General features: G+C 40.4%; 1 protein-coding gene across 2 annotated transcripts in view; it reads left to right on the top strand.

The window, feature by feature from the left end:
* ARID5B (AT rich interactive domain 5B (MRF1-like)) overlaps positions 1-12,826 on the top strand; it is a 249,592-nt gene that overhangs the window by 216,206 nt on the left and 20,560 nt on the right. For both annotated transcript variants that reach the window (XM_006889028.1, XM_006889029.1), the window contains one exon: positions 7,249-7,346. In XM_006889028.1, the coding sequence (XP_006889090.1) occupies positions 7,249-7,346 (98 nt within the window). The remainder of the gene's footprint in view (positions 1-7,248; positions 7,347-12,826) is intronic.

Below are 12,826 nucleotides of genomic sequence, written 5' to 3'. Positions count from 1 at the left end.
TTACGTGCTCAAGTGTGTTAGAGTGTGGGTCACCTGGAGTTGAAGAGGCAAAACTGGATAAAGCTTTTTGTCCAATGAGCTGCTCTCTGCTGTAGTGTCTGGCAAAGCAATTAAAGCTGCAGAGTAGTTTGGGACAAGGCATGTGCAGAGTGGTGTGTTAAAGTGATTTCCATTTGGCGAAACATTTGACAGCAAGCCAGAGGCTGTATTTGCAGAGAAGGTAGAATAAGGAAATGATCTTGAGTAAATCTTATCCTAGAGGCAGAAGTGCCTTCTAAGAATATCAGCTATAGTCCCCTCCCTTTCCAAGGATGAGATAGGGTCTTTCTTTCCCATCTGAGAGAAGGAGTCACTTGGCTTTTTTGCTGGATAAACTGAGCTTTGACATAAAAATTCTGATTTTGACATCGTTTTCAAGACATCTTCTGAATCTATCTCTGAACAGACAAAGCCCTCTTGCTTAATTCAAAATTCCCAAGGCCAAAGATGATGTCATGTCGTTTTGAAAGGCTCCAGTTCCTGGAGTACTACCAGGAAAGAAAAAAAAAAAAAGTCATCTTCCTTGAATTCAGGCTGCCCTCAAGGTGTCCTGAAAAAGAGCTGTTTCTCCAAGCAGCACGACTCAGCTTGTAGGCAGACCCTGTCCTGACTTCATACTTCCGCCACGCTCTTGAAAGATTTCAGATTGCTGTTTCTTCTCCCGATTTCAAAACTACCATGATTCCATGATTGTTTCCTTTGTGTAATATCATGTCTCCTAGATTATGTCATAGATTATAATAGTTACTTTCTACCTTTTTTAAATTAAGTGACAGAATATTCTCTCAAACCAAATGGTAGGAAGAGTAAATTGCTTTTCTACTCACTGGAAGCATTTTCTCAGCAAGGGTAATGAAGGTTTTCATTCACTTAGGTGAAGCTCACCTTTGAGACATGTAGATTCTGAGGCACATGGTTTGAAAACCATTCTATTACTAAACAGTAAAACTGCTAATGAAAACAGTAGGCACGAGGTGCTTACTGCTCGTTGACAAGCCTACAGCTACGAGGAAAAGGATATTCTACACTAGGATATCTAGGCCTTTCAAAGTAAAGTTAACTCTCATAGGGCCTTTGGTTGGGATATTTTACATAGGTATGGTCTCTATGTGTTGATATAGACTTCTGAGTCCCAGCAATTAAGAAATAAGGAGATGCGTTGCACTGGGAAAATCTGCAGTAGGAGACCTCTCTAGATTATTGAGGAGTAATGATGTCAGTTTGAGGACTAATGTGTGTCTGATTCAGGCCATAGTCTTTCCGATCACTTGCTGTGCCTCTGAGAGCTGGACAATGAATAAGGACAACAGAAGAAGAATTGACACCTTTGAACTATGGTGATGCAGAAGAGCACTGCACATCCCATGGAAGGCCAAAAGAACAAATAGATATGTCTTAGAGAGGGTGCAGCCAGAGTGCTCTTTGGAGGCAAGAATGATGAAGTTTCACCTCACATACTTTGCACATGTTTCTAGGAAGTGCTGTTCCTTGGAGAAGGACATGATGCTAGAAAGGGTGGAGGGTTGGCGAAGAATAGGAAGGCCTTCAACCAGGTGGATTGATATGCTGACTGCTGCAGTGATGATGGTGCAGGATAGATCTGGGTTCAGATCTTCTGTTCATAGGGTTGCCATGAGTTGTAATTGACTCAGCAGCACCTAACAACAACCAGATGGTCTCTATAACTTTCTAATCCTGCTTTAGGGGTAATTGCAAGGGGTTGCAGTTCACACTGAATGATGAACACTTGAGAGGATTCTTTCTTTTAATTCTGGCTTCTCAACCTCCACCTTCCAGCTCCTCTTTCTCTTCAGTGTTCTGTCCTTACTCTGTGTAACAATAGATGGTTTGATATGGGAAATCTCTGTCCACTTATGGTCTTTACATGGTGATATAGAGCACACTATTCAAGAGAAATAACCTGCTCTGATGGTTTTTGTCATTTTCTCTAGGAAACAAAAATCTTGAAGTTCTTTGTACCCTTAAAAACATGAAATAGTATAGGCCATATATATTAGAACCTGAACAGTCACCAGGAAACTTGAGACAATGAGAGAGCTCATCAAACTAGCACTATTACTTATCAGTGTTTCTGCTGAATGGAACTGGAATCTAAGCTCCAGCAGGCAGATATTGTTTCTGCCTCATATAGAGCTTTCAGTTAACACACATAAAATGAAGACTTTGGATAGTAGGATAAAAATCCTAAACAATTATATAAGTAGACATTACTAAGGCATAATTTTGCCACAAGTAAACTTGAAACACGTAAGAAGACCAATGATTATGACTTTCAATATAAATGATATCTCAACATCTGAAAAAACCCCAAATCATAACTGTATTAATAGGGAACATCATGATAGATGGGGAAGAAATACGTTTTGCTTGGATCCCTAACAAGCACCCATGGTAGTAGAGGTCAAGAAATCAAAAGGCATTTTGCACTGAGCAAATGTTCTGTCAAGAACCTCATTGAAGTGCTAAAGATCAAGAATAACAGTTTAAAACTAAGGATGCCAAGAAGCTGCACTGCAATCCCCAAGGTGCACAGTTTGAATCCACCAGATGCTCTGCTGGAGAAGGAGGGACAATCTTCTCCAGTACCAGTCAGATCTGATTTGACGGTACACACACATACACACACACACACACACACAAACACACAAACACACACAAAATAAATAATAAATGGTTTTGGTTTTTTGTTTTTATTTTTTACATTTTTTTCTTATTTTATTATTTTGTGTGTGTCTGCCGTCAAATCGGATCTGACTGGTACAAGAGGAGATTGCCCCTCCTTCTCCAGCAGAGCATCAGGTGGATTCGAACTGCGTACCCCTGGGATTGCAGTGCAGCTTCTTACCACTAGGCCACCAGAACTCCCTAAGAAATGTTTTTGTTTTTTTTTTAAAAACCAACCCAAAAAACCTAAAGTTGCATGAGCCAAGCCGTGATTTTCATTTGCTTTGTGTGCATCTGAAAGTTGGGCAATGAGTAAGAAAGACTGAAGAAGAGTTGATGCCTTTGAATTGTAGTGTTAGTTAAGACTGTTGAATATACCATGTACTACCAAAAGAACAAACAAATCAGTCTTGGAGAAAGTGCAACCAGGGCACTCTTTAGAGGCAAGGATGATGAAACTTCATCTCACATGTTTTTGGTATGTTGTCAGGAGGCACAAGTCTTTGGAAAAAAGGCATTGCTTGGAAAAGGAGAGAATCAGCGAGAGGAAGACCCTCAAAGAGATGGATTAGCACAGTGACTGAAGCAGTGGGCTTGAGCGTGGTGCAGAGAGACTGTAAGGATGCTCAGGATAGGGCTCAGTTTATCTCTGTTCAGAAGATCACTATGAGTGGTAGTCGGCTGGACAGCATCTAACAACAGCGAGTTGCTGAGTAATGCAGTTAAGTCCTCAGCTGATAACTCAAAGTTTGTTAGTTGGAACCCATCTGCCACTCTGGGTAACAAAAGACCCCGTGATCTTTTCTCTTACCATAAGAGTTACAACCTATTGGGCAGTTCAGCTTTGTCATGTAAGGTCTCTGTGAAGTGGAATCAACCTGGCAACAACAAGCAAAAACAGCAAAAGCATCTGGGGTAGCTGGAGCAGTCTGAATAGTTAAGCAACTGACAGCTCCCAAAGATTGGCGATTTAAACCAACCCAGAGCCATCTAAGAAGAGTCGAAGTGATCTGCTTCTAGACCAGAGGGTCATAGTCTTGAAAACCTTCTGGAGAAGTTCCGTTCTGCACTCATGAGTTTGCCATGAGTTGGAATCAAAGGCCACTGCTTAAGGTATATTGGCTTAAAAGGGCAAATTCATAGGCATGTGGGTATATTGCCCTGTAGATGGTCCCGACGGGACTCTTCAAACCCTTTCTCCTCTCCTTGCTGGGCTCTTCCACTCATTGTTGGTTTGGATTTAGCCATGTTTTGCTTTATCGCCTGTGATTAGTGTTTGGATTAAAAGTGCACTGCAAGATAAAAATAGAGAATGGTGCATTCCCAGGAGGACTGTGCACTTAAGAGCATTTAGCAGTTAGGAAGAACACATTTTATGACTTTCCTGGGCAAGAAGCTATCGCAGAATCACCTGATACATCTGGGCTTCCCAGTGGAAGCTTGTAAACAGAGATACCACTTCATAGAAGGTCCAGCTCATTCTCCACTCAAGTCCAGCTACACATGGTGTATTAACACCGAATGACGTTGCATGCTGGCTTCCTGCTGCCATGGTTTCAGTCCTAGGGTGAGGTAGATATTTTCCCTTTTGATGATTCATTATTTATTCTTAAAGGATTCTTGTTATTTCTATGTCCGTAAGTTTTTAACAGGGCGTTCTCTGGGCCGCCAGTTGTGAGAAAAGTATACGGTCAGTTTTCACACATTAAAAGCCCCTCTCAGCAGTGGGCTCTTCTGACATTGCATATTCCACAGGCTGATCTTGTTTTGTTTACGTATTTGTTCATTTGTTTAGGTTGGCCTCCCTTGGTAGAATGCCGTCTTCTTGGCCGTTGGGGTGCTTTTTCACTGTTGTATTCTCAGCTGTTTATACAGTCTCAAGGAATTGGAGTTGCTCAAGAAATTTTGAGTTGATGAATGGATGAGTGAGTGCATGGATTCCAATAGAATTAGAACTCATCAGTAACTCAGTAGTGGATGTCATAGTGAATCTGTTCTAATTGGAAGCACAAGTGGTCAGAGTGGAAGGAGCCATAGTTTCACTTGATATTTTGAGAGGAAAGTTGCAGAGCACTATTAACCCACCCCACTCGGATTCTTACTGACTTTCAACTGTGATCCTTTCCCACTGGTGGACGACCCACAGAGTTCAGAGTTAAGCAACCATAGCAGAAGCTGATTCCTAAAGTCACCTGTCTCATTTGGATAGAAAAGGCCTCGGAGTTGAGAGAGCTGTTATGGTGGTCTGATGTGGAGGCTACTTTGAGATAGTGACAAGAAGCCTGTTCATTGGGCCACAAGGCATTGCTATGGAGTCCTGGCATCACCATTGTGTGTCCTTGTGTGACCCATACAACCTTCCTTCACCTGTGAATGAAAATCTTAAAGCCCGCATCACAGGCTGATGGTAGGATTAAATGAAATCCTGGGTGTGAAAACCCTATATAAAATATAGTATGTGGTGCATATATAAGGATGACAAGCGTAAAGGCTCCTTTAGAAGTGCTTTCATAGGCTTCTCTGGCTATTTGCTGCTGTGTTGAGTCTATGAAAGTACTTCTGTGAGGTGTGTTTGAAGGCACCTAGTATTCCTAGGAGGTCAACATGCCCAGCTGCTGACCAGAAGGGTAGAGAGATGAGTCATAACCAGATACACCTTGGAAGGAAATCTTAGTGAGCTTCTTCCAAAAACCTGTCCATTGAAAACCTGTGGTGTGTGGTTCCATTCTGTCAACACGCAGGGTCTTCAGGGGTCACAGCTGGACTCAGCGGCAACATTTCTTATTATTGCAAGGGTCTTAAGGAATAATACAGACACCTGAGGAATAACCAGAGTAGGATCTTCTTTCTTCTTGCTTAATTTTCAGGCCCCTTGAATAGAGCAATGCAACATTATGTTGGTTAAAAGGTAGGAGGCAGATTGTAATTAAATATAAAATAATTATCAAAATATGTGTTTGGAGCCTATTTGAAAGGGGTTTGGAACTACCTATTATAATCTCAACCCCAGTAAATTTTACTTTCAGTTATGTCTCCTAATTGATATAAGAGGTGGTTCTTTTTTAATGAGAGCCATGGAAATAAATGGGTTCCAGAAAGCTTCATGGAGACTGAACAATGTGAAAATGGCCTTGTCTCGAGGTCCTATTTGGGCCTGTTGAGAAGAGTTTATGGAAATATAGGGGTTCTTTGTGTTTTTAATGGAAAAGGTACCATTTACCCTATAATATTTTAACCACTCATCTCCTCCTCCTGAGGTTACAGTTACAGAGCTTGGGTTGGGTTGCATTGGAGAGAGAGTGAGTGTGTGTGTGTGTGTGTGTGTGTGTGTTTGGGCTGGGATTTTTCAAATTTTCTTCCCTTTTTCCTGATTGTTGCCTTTAGCCTTTTGGTGAACTCCCCTGGCAGCTCTGTGGGTATTTTTTTCAAAAGCCTCCTGCCCTGATTGTATTGAATGCCACTGGCACCTTGGCCCCACCCTGCCTTCTGCACATTCCAATAACAGAACTTTCCTGTAACTCTATTTGGAAAGGACCCCACCCTGGCATTTGTCTTCCTAGTTTCAAGGAAGCACTAGCCTTGCTTGGATATAGTAAATGATGCAGTTTCTCCAAATTAATCATTTGCTGGGTCTTGCATCTGTTATTTTGCCGAATATTAATTTGTGGACAGAAAATTAAAGAGGGGAGAGGCGGGGGGGGGGCAGGGGAGCCAAAATCCTAAGACTGTAGTATGCAGTTTGGTATAACACCACAGGCTGTTTATTATTTTATAATTCGCTCAGCTCAATAATGTACATAGTATATATTTTAATTTTGGAACATGTTTTTATAGAATTTTTTTCAGTATCCCATTTTTTGTCTAACCTATATGAATAAAAATAAACAATTTGTGACATACATATTCACAGGTTTGGGGTTTGTTTTGATGGTTAAAGGATTTGATGTGAAAACATAGCCTGAGATGATTGTAAATTCCACATCCAGCTCTATCTTTTTTACCATCATTCTATTTTCTTTTTCACATCATGTAATTCAAAATGCAGACAATACAAAAAGCATATTTAGTGAAAGATTTTTTTCTTTTCTTCCATTTCCCCAGCCAATCATTTCTATACCTTTCAGGCAACTAGTGTTAAATTCATATTCATTTAAATGATGAGCTAAGATGCATTTTAGCTAAGTTTTATTGTTATTTTGCAGTGAGATAAAGGAATAGGCTCTGAGTTTGAGACCTTGGGGATAAATAATGCTCTGGATATCGAGGGACATTCCTCAGATGACAGTGCACTAGGGTAACAATAAATAGCCGCAAGTAGGATTTCATCTTTATTGTAAAGCAAAGAGCTGAATGGGCATGCCTCTGTGAACCCCGAAGTCTCCCCATATACTCATTAATTGGCACTCTCTGTCTCTGGGTTTTCAGAACAGGCTCCTCTTTTTCTGACTATTGTATATGTACTGAAACCTGGCATTATGAATCTCTTACATTGCAAAATTCAATTTCCCATTGCCATTTTTGCAGATAACAGCCCGCCGTCAGTGGAAACATATTTATGATGAATTAGGCGGTAATCCTGGGAGCACGAGCGCTGCCACTTGTACTCGCCGCCATTATGAAAGGTAAGAGCCTTTCTTGGAAAACCATGGCTTGATTAAAAGTGTGTTCATTGCAAGAAGCTTCTGGACATGGGCAAGGCAAAGGCAATCTAAAGGTCTCTTTAGGAAACAAAACACCCAAGTTCGGTTTTACTTGCGATTTCTCCCCCTTTATTTTAAGGCGTAGAGGCTCTCTTTGATTATAGAGCTAAAATTAGATGGTTTTTAATTTTACTTTATTCCATGGCCACCTGCAAGAAACAGGTACCACCCTGCCCCGGTTCCCACAAGCAAAGGCTATTTAGCACCTTGGTCTCTGCAAGCTCATTTAATACAACAGTTTTCCATTTCTAGAAAACAGATCTGAAATATTTCCAAGAAGTTTCAATATAGCAGTATTAACATTTCTAATAATAATAGAAAAGGGTACAGATGAGTTTGGTTGATTTTTTTTTTTCTGGCCTGTGTTGCTATTTTGCTTCTACAGCTATGCGGTTGACCCAAGAAGTTCTTTATTGCTAAGTTTTGTGTGGCTCAATTTTCACAGTTTTCAGCCTCTTTTGGAAAGATGATGAAAATGCAAACAAAATGTCACAGAAAACTAGCCTACTTGAAAGGTTTCATCTGCAGGAATATTTCTTCTCTACCATGGGACTCTCTGCACCAGACTGAAGGCTCATTAGTGAATTCATGAAGTGTCCTTGCTTCAGGCTGAGAGCTAGTGAGTAAGGATTTGCACTGCCAACCCAAAGGCAGATGGTTCAAAACCACCAGCTGCTCTGCAGGAGAAAGATGGACAGTATCCTCCTGTGTGATTTATAGCCTCTAGAGGGCCAGTTAATTGAATTACTTGAGTCAGGTCCAGCTCAATGACAATGAGTTGTTTGTTGAGTTGGGCTTGAAGTTCATACTTAGTTTAAGTTGTACTTCCTTATCACTGGGCCTCTTCCTCCTAAACTATTGACTTATTGAGCTTTCTAGTTTTAAACACAGAGTTTGTGAGACCCAGGTAGAGAAGGAATAAAGTCAAGACACGGTCCGTTAGCTGAGCAAACAGGCACTTACCTTGCAAGTTTGAAAGGTAAAACACAAGTACTAAATTTGCTAGTTGCTGTTTTCACATATAGTTCACATGCCAGCTGAAATAAGCCCTATAAAACCCTCAGATGGCACCACTTAACAATTCTCTGCCATTTTTCTTCCAAATTTTATTTTGCTCTTAATGTGCTGTGTTTAATTCTAAGCCTCTCTTAATATAGCTATTGAACAAATACTTAGAATATATTGATGGAATAACTCTAGTAAATTGAGTTGGATTCAGTGTCCCATGAAAAATTACCTCAAAGTATTCCCAAGTGAATGCCTTTACATGACGAACATTGACAATGGTAATTTACCCAGTTAAAAATTGAAAACCACTCATCAGACTGTCTGCAAAGCATTATAAGGTCAACAAATAAATAGATGAGGCTTGCGATGAAGGAAAAGTATTGAATCTGTATTAGTATGAGTGAGAGAAAGAATGTGTGTTTGTACGTTTAACTTATTCAAGTAGTTATGTGAATAAAAAAAATCCTGAATCTTAAAAGAAATACTAAAATATATTCTTTATTATGTGCAAAAGCAATGTTTGTTGTTGTTATATGCCGTTGAATCACTTGCGACTCATAGCAATTCTATGTACAACAGCCCTGAACCTTTCTCTATCCTCTGCCAACCTTATTTCTCTGACACGCCTACCCTTCATTACCTCAGTTACTGAATCAATCCATGTCATCAAGAATTTTCCTATCTTACACTGTCCCTCCAGCCTTCCAAACATGATGTCTGCCTCCAAGGACAGGGCCCTTCTAGCAACATGCCCACAGTATGTCAGATGAAGCCTTTGAATCCTTGACTCCATAGAGCAGCCTTATGTTACCCTCTCTAGGATATACCTGTTTGTTCTCCTGCCAGTCTTTTGTATATTCCGTACTCTTCTCCAGCAGCACAGCTCAAAAGCATCCATTCTCTTTTTCTCATCCCTAGTCTTTGTGCAGCTTTCTAACACTTAGGCAAGTAATTACAAAGACTGGCCTGGATCAGGTGCACCTTAGTCTTCAGACTGACATCATTGCTTTTCAGTACTCTGGAGAAAGCAATGCAAAATTAAATATATCTTTGAATAACAAGCTTAAGTTTGAGCTGCAATGTTGGCATTGCAGATTTTTAATCATCAACATTCTTTTGACGATTGTGGATTTTGCTTTATGGGTTACATCTCCTTGAGAGTAACAGGGATTCAAATGTTTTCAATCAATTAAAATGAAAACTTTCTAGTAGAGAAGGAAAGCTTAGACTTTCACAACTAAGGTATTCTAATTCTATGTTCATCCTTGTGAGCCAAGTAGATCTTTCATCAAAGCTTGATTTCATGCTGGATGAAGAGCTGAGGCACTTACTTTTCCAAATCCAGAATTTGTTTGGATTATTATCACTTAGGTAATAGTTGTTTTAACAAAGAGAATGTAACTGTGGAATTAGCTAAGCAGGTATTGTTATGGAGAACTTTAAGCTAACAGAGAAAATAACTGTAGGTTCCCTAAAGCCAAAAGGAATAGCTGGGGGGTAGCACAGGTCAGATATTTGGAGAATGAACTTTACAGAGCTGGGGCTCAGATCTGTGGAAGCCAAAGGAGTCCTCCCTTAGCTTTGATCCATAAGAGCTTAGAGAAGGAGCCCAGTGGATCTGGGGCTCACCTGACGAGGAAGTGCTCCCTTGTTGATGTTACACCTCAGGGGGCGGGGGGAGGAATGCATTCAAACTTCAGGGATTGTTGAAAGAAGGTAGAAGATAGGATGAGTTGTTGTTGCCAAGTTATCACTGGTTGATGTGGACATGAACAACAAGCCTACAGGGAGAAAGTCATCACTTCTGTTTTCTCCCTACCTCCTATTCCTCTCTATCTGCAACAACTAAGAGGAAGACAATAGAGAGAGAAAAAAAAAGGGAAAAAAAAGATGACTAAGTAGCTGAGACCCATCACCAGCATCCTCAGGCAAAGTACAGGATGAATTTCATTTCTGCCCAGGGCTCCCAGCATAGAAAGCTCTTTAGTGTACCATGGCTCTAGCATCACTGCAGAGTCCACGGTCCTGACACACCTGGAGCACAGTGTGTGGCCAGCAAGTTCCTTAACCGTTTCTTAGCTTTTTATCTTTCCAATTAGATTCTGCTCAAACTGTTACGATAAGATGAAAGATGTGTTATGAATAATTAGTAACTAATAAGAGTTACACACTTATGTTTGGAGACAGTTGATTTTGTTAGATCAATTTTAACAATGCCACTCATGGTAGATGAAGAAGAGATTAAGATAGCTAACAGTTACAGCTTGCTCAGCTCCATAATCAACACTTTTGGCACCAGCAAAGATTTCCAGTCAGGAAATCAAAAGACAAATTGCGTAAGGTAAATCTGCTGGGACCTCTCCAGATTGCTGGGAAGTAACGATGTCAGTCCAGAGACTAAGGTGAATCTGGTCCAGACCATGGTCTTTGCAATTACTTGCTATGCAGCAGAGAGCTGGACAGTGACTAAGGATGACAAAAGAATTGATGCCTTCAAGTTGTGGTGCTAGAGAAGAGTCTTAAACATACCATGGACCACCAAGAAAATAAACAGTTTTGTCTTAGAAAGGGTAAAACCTATTTTCTCTATGGAGGCTAAGCTTTTGAAGCTCCATCTCACATACTTTGGGCATGTGACCACAGGAGGACCAATCCTAGGAGAAGGGTATCAAGCTTGGAAGGGTGTAGGGACAGTGTAGGGGAGGAAGACTCCAAATGAGATGGATTGATACAATAACTAGGGCAATGGAGGTAGGTGTGTCAATCAGTGAGACTGGCTCAGGACAGCGCAGACTTCAGAACTGCTGTACATAGAGTCGCTATGAGTCTCAAGTGACTTCACAGCACATAACAATAACAAAGCCACTCTAGCTCATTTGAACCAACCCTTTATGCTATGTGTTGTGGTAGGAGTTCTTGAGTGATGCAAAGGGTTAAGCTGTCAACCACCAGCTGAAAAGTTGGTGGTTCAAATCTACCTAGAGACAGCTCAGAAGACAGGCCTCCAGTTGGCTTCCAGAATGTTACAGCCTATGGAGCAGCTCTACTCTGTGCTCTAGGTATAATTATGAGTCTAAATTAGCTCAGCAACAAGCAATAACAACCTGTGTTGTAATTGGGAGAAAAATCTGAAAAGTACTCCTCTAACTAGGTTTATTGATGATGGTGGATCTCTTTCTTTCTTGCAACACACAAATTGTATTAGCAGATAAACCAAAATGGTTAAATTGTGAAAGGCCCCCAAACGCAGAATGATTGAAGGAGTTAAGATGGATGAGAACTTTGTGATCAGATCACTATCTTGAAATGCCCTTGGAAATTTTTCAAAGGCTGTAAAGCTTCAGCTCTTCCAAATCAGTTTGGAGATATTGGAGTCCGTCCTTTTTGCTGGCTGGCCCTCTGGCTTCTTGTTCTTTTCACCCGACTCGACGGCACATAACAACAACAACAACAGGGAATCTTACTCTTTCTCTTACTCACCACCAGCAAGCCTTCCTAGAAGGTGGAGAAGAAATGAGTGGTCTACTATGCGTTATCCACAGATTTATTTTTCATGCAGTGTGGGTCATATTTCCAGTAAATGTGTTCATTTTCCAACAAGAAAAAAATAGTGGCCAGTTCCTCAGTAATGTTACTTGTGTGTTAGTTTGGCTGTTTTGGTTTATTAATGAATGTAATAATGAAAGTGCAGGTCGTTGCAAATAATCAATGGTTGTTTTTATTTAAGGCATAGCAGAAATGGTACAATGGCTATAAATGCATCATTGTCGCTGAAGGCCTGACTCGTCCAAACTTGCCTCTGATTGGTTTAAATCAAATAGGTCCAAGCACTTCATAAAAATGTCTTTGTCAGCTTGGTTTTGCTTCCAAACCTATTCATCTTTGTCAGTTTTTAATATTAGTACCAGGCTCCTGGCCATAGTCCATTAGTACTGTACTTAATTGCTCATGTTACAGATGATTACGTACCAATATAAAAAGCATTAATGTTTCTCCGTCGTATGGCTGTTGCTGTGTAGATGTCTCAAACTCAGCAAAGCTTGTGAAATGAGGGTTTTCTGGACAGTTGATGTGCAGAAGTTACGTATAAAGTTACTGCAGATGATAATGTCTACTTCTTCCAGGACAAAAACGCTTCTAATTCCAACATTTTCATTCTTGCGTTATTCCTCAAATGCCGCCAACCACTTTCTTTGATCAATAAAAAGCCAAGAGGGAAAAAGGCTACTTTTGTGGCATTCTCTTTACTTGATTTTTCTGAGATAGTAATTAGCTTTAAAAGGCTTTGTTTTCACATGCAGATTTAAAAAAAAAATAAGCACATGCAGCAGGAAGAGAAAAAAAAAAAGGCTTTACAAAGAATACCAGATTACTGGTTTTAATTTTCCTGAATT

The sequence above is a fragment of the Elephantulus edwardii genome, unplaced genomic scaffold (genome assembly GCF_000299155.1).
Source record: "Elephantulus edwardii isolate Elephantulus edwardi_28Jun2011 unplaced genomic scaffold, EleEdw1.0 scaffold00074, whole genome shotgun sequence".
Taxonomy (NCBI): domain Eukaryota; kingdom Metazoa; phylum Chordata; class Mammalia; order Macroscelidea; family Macroscelididae; genus Elephantulus; species Elephantulus edwardii.
This window is presented reverse-complemented; position numbering and strand designations above follow the sequence as displayed.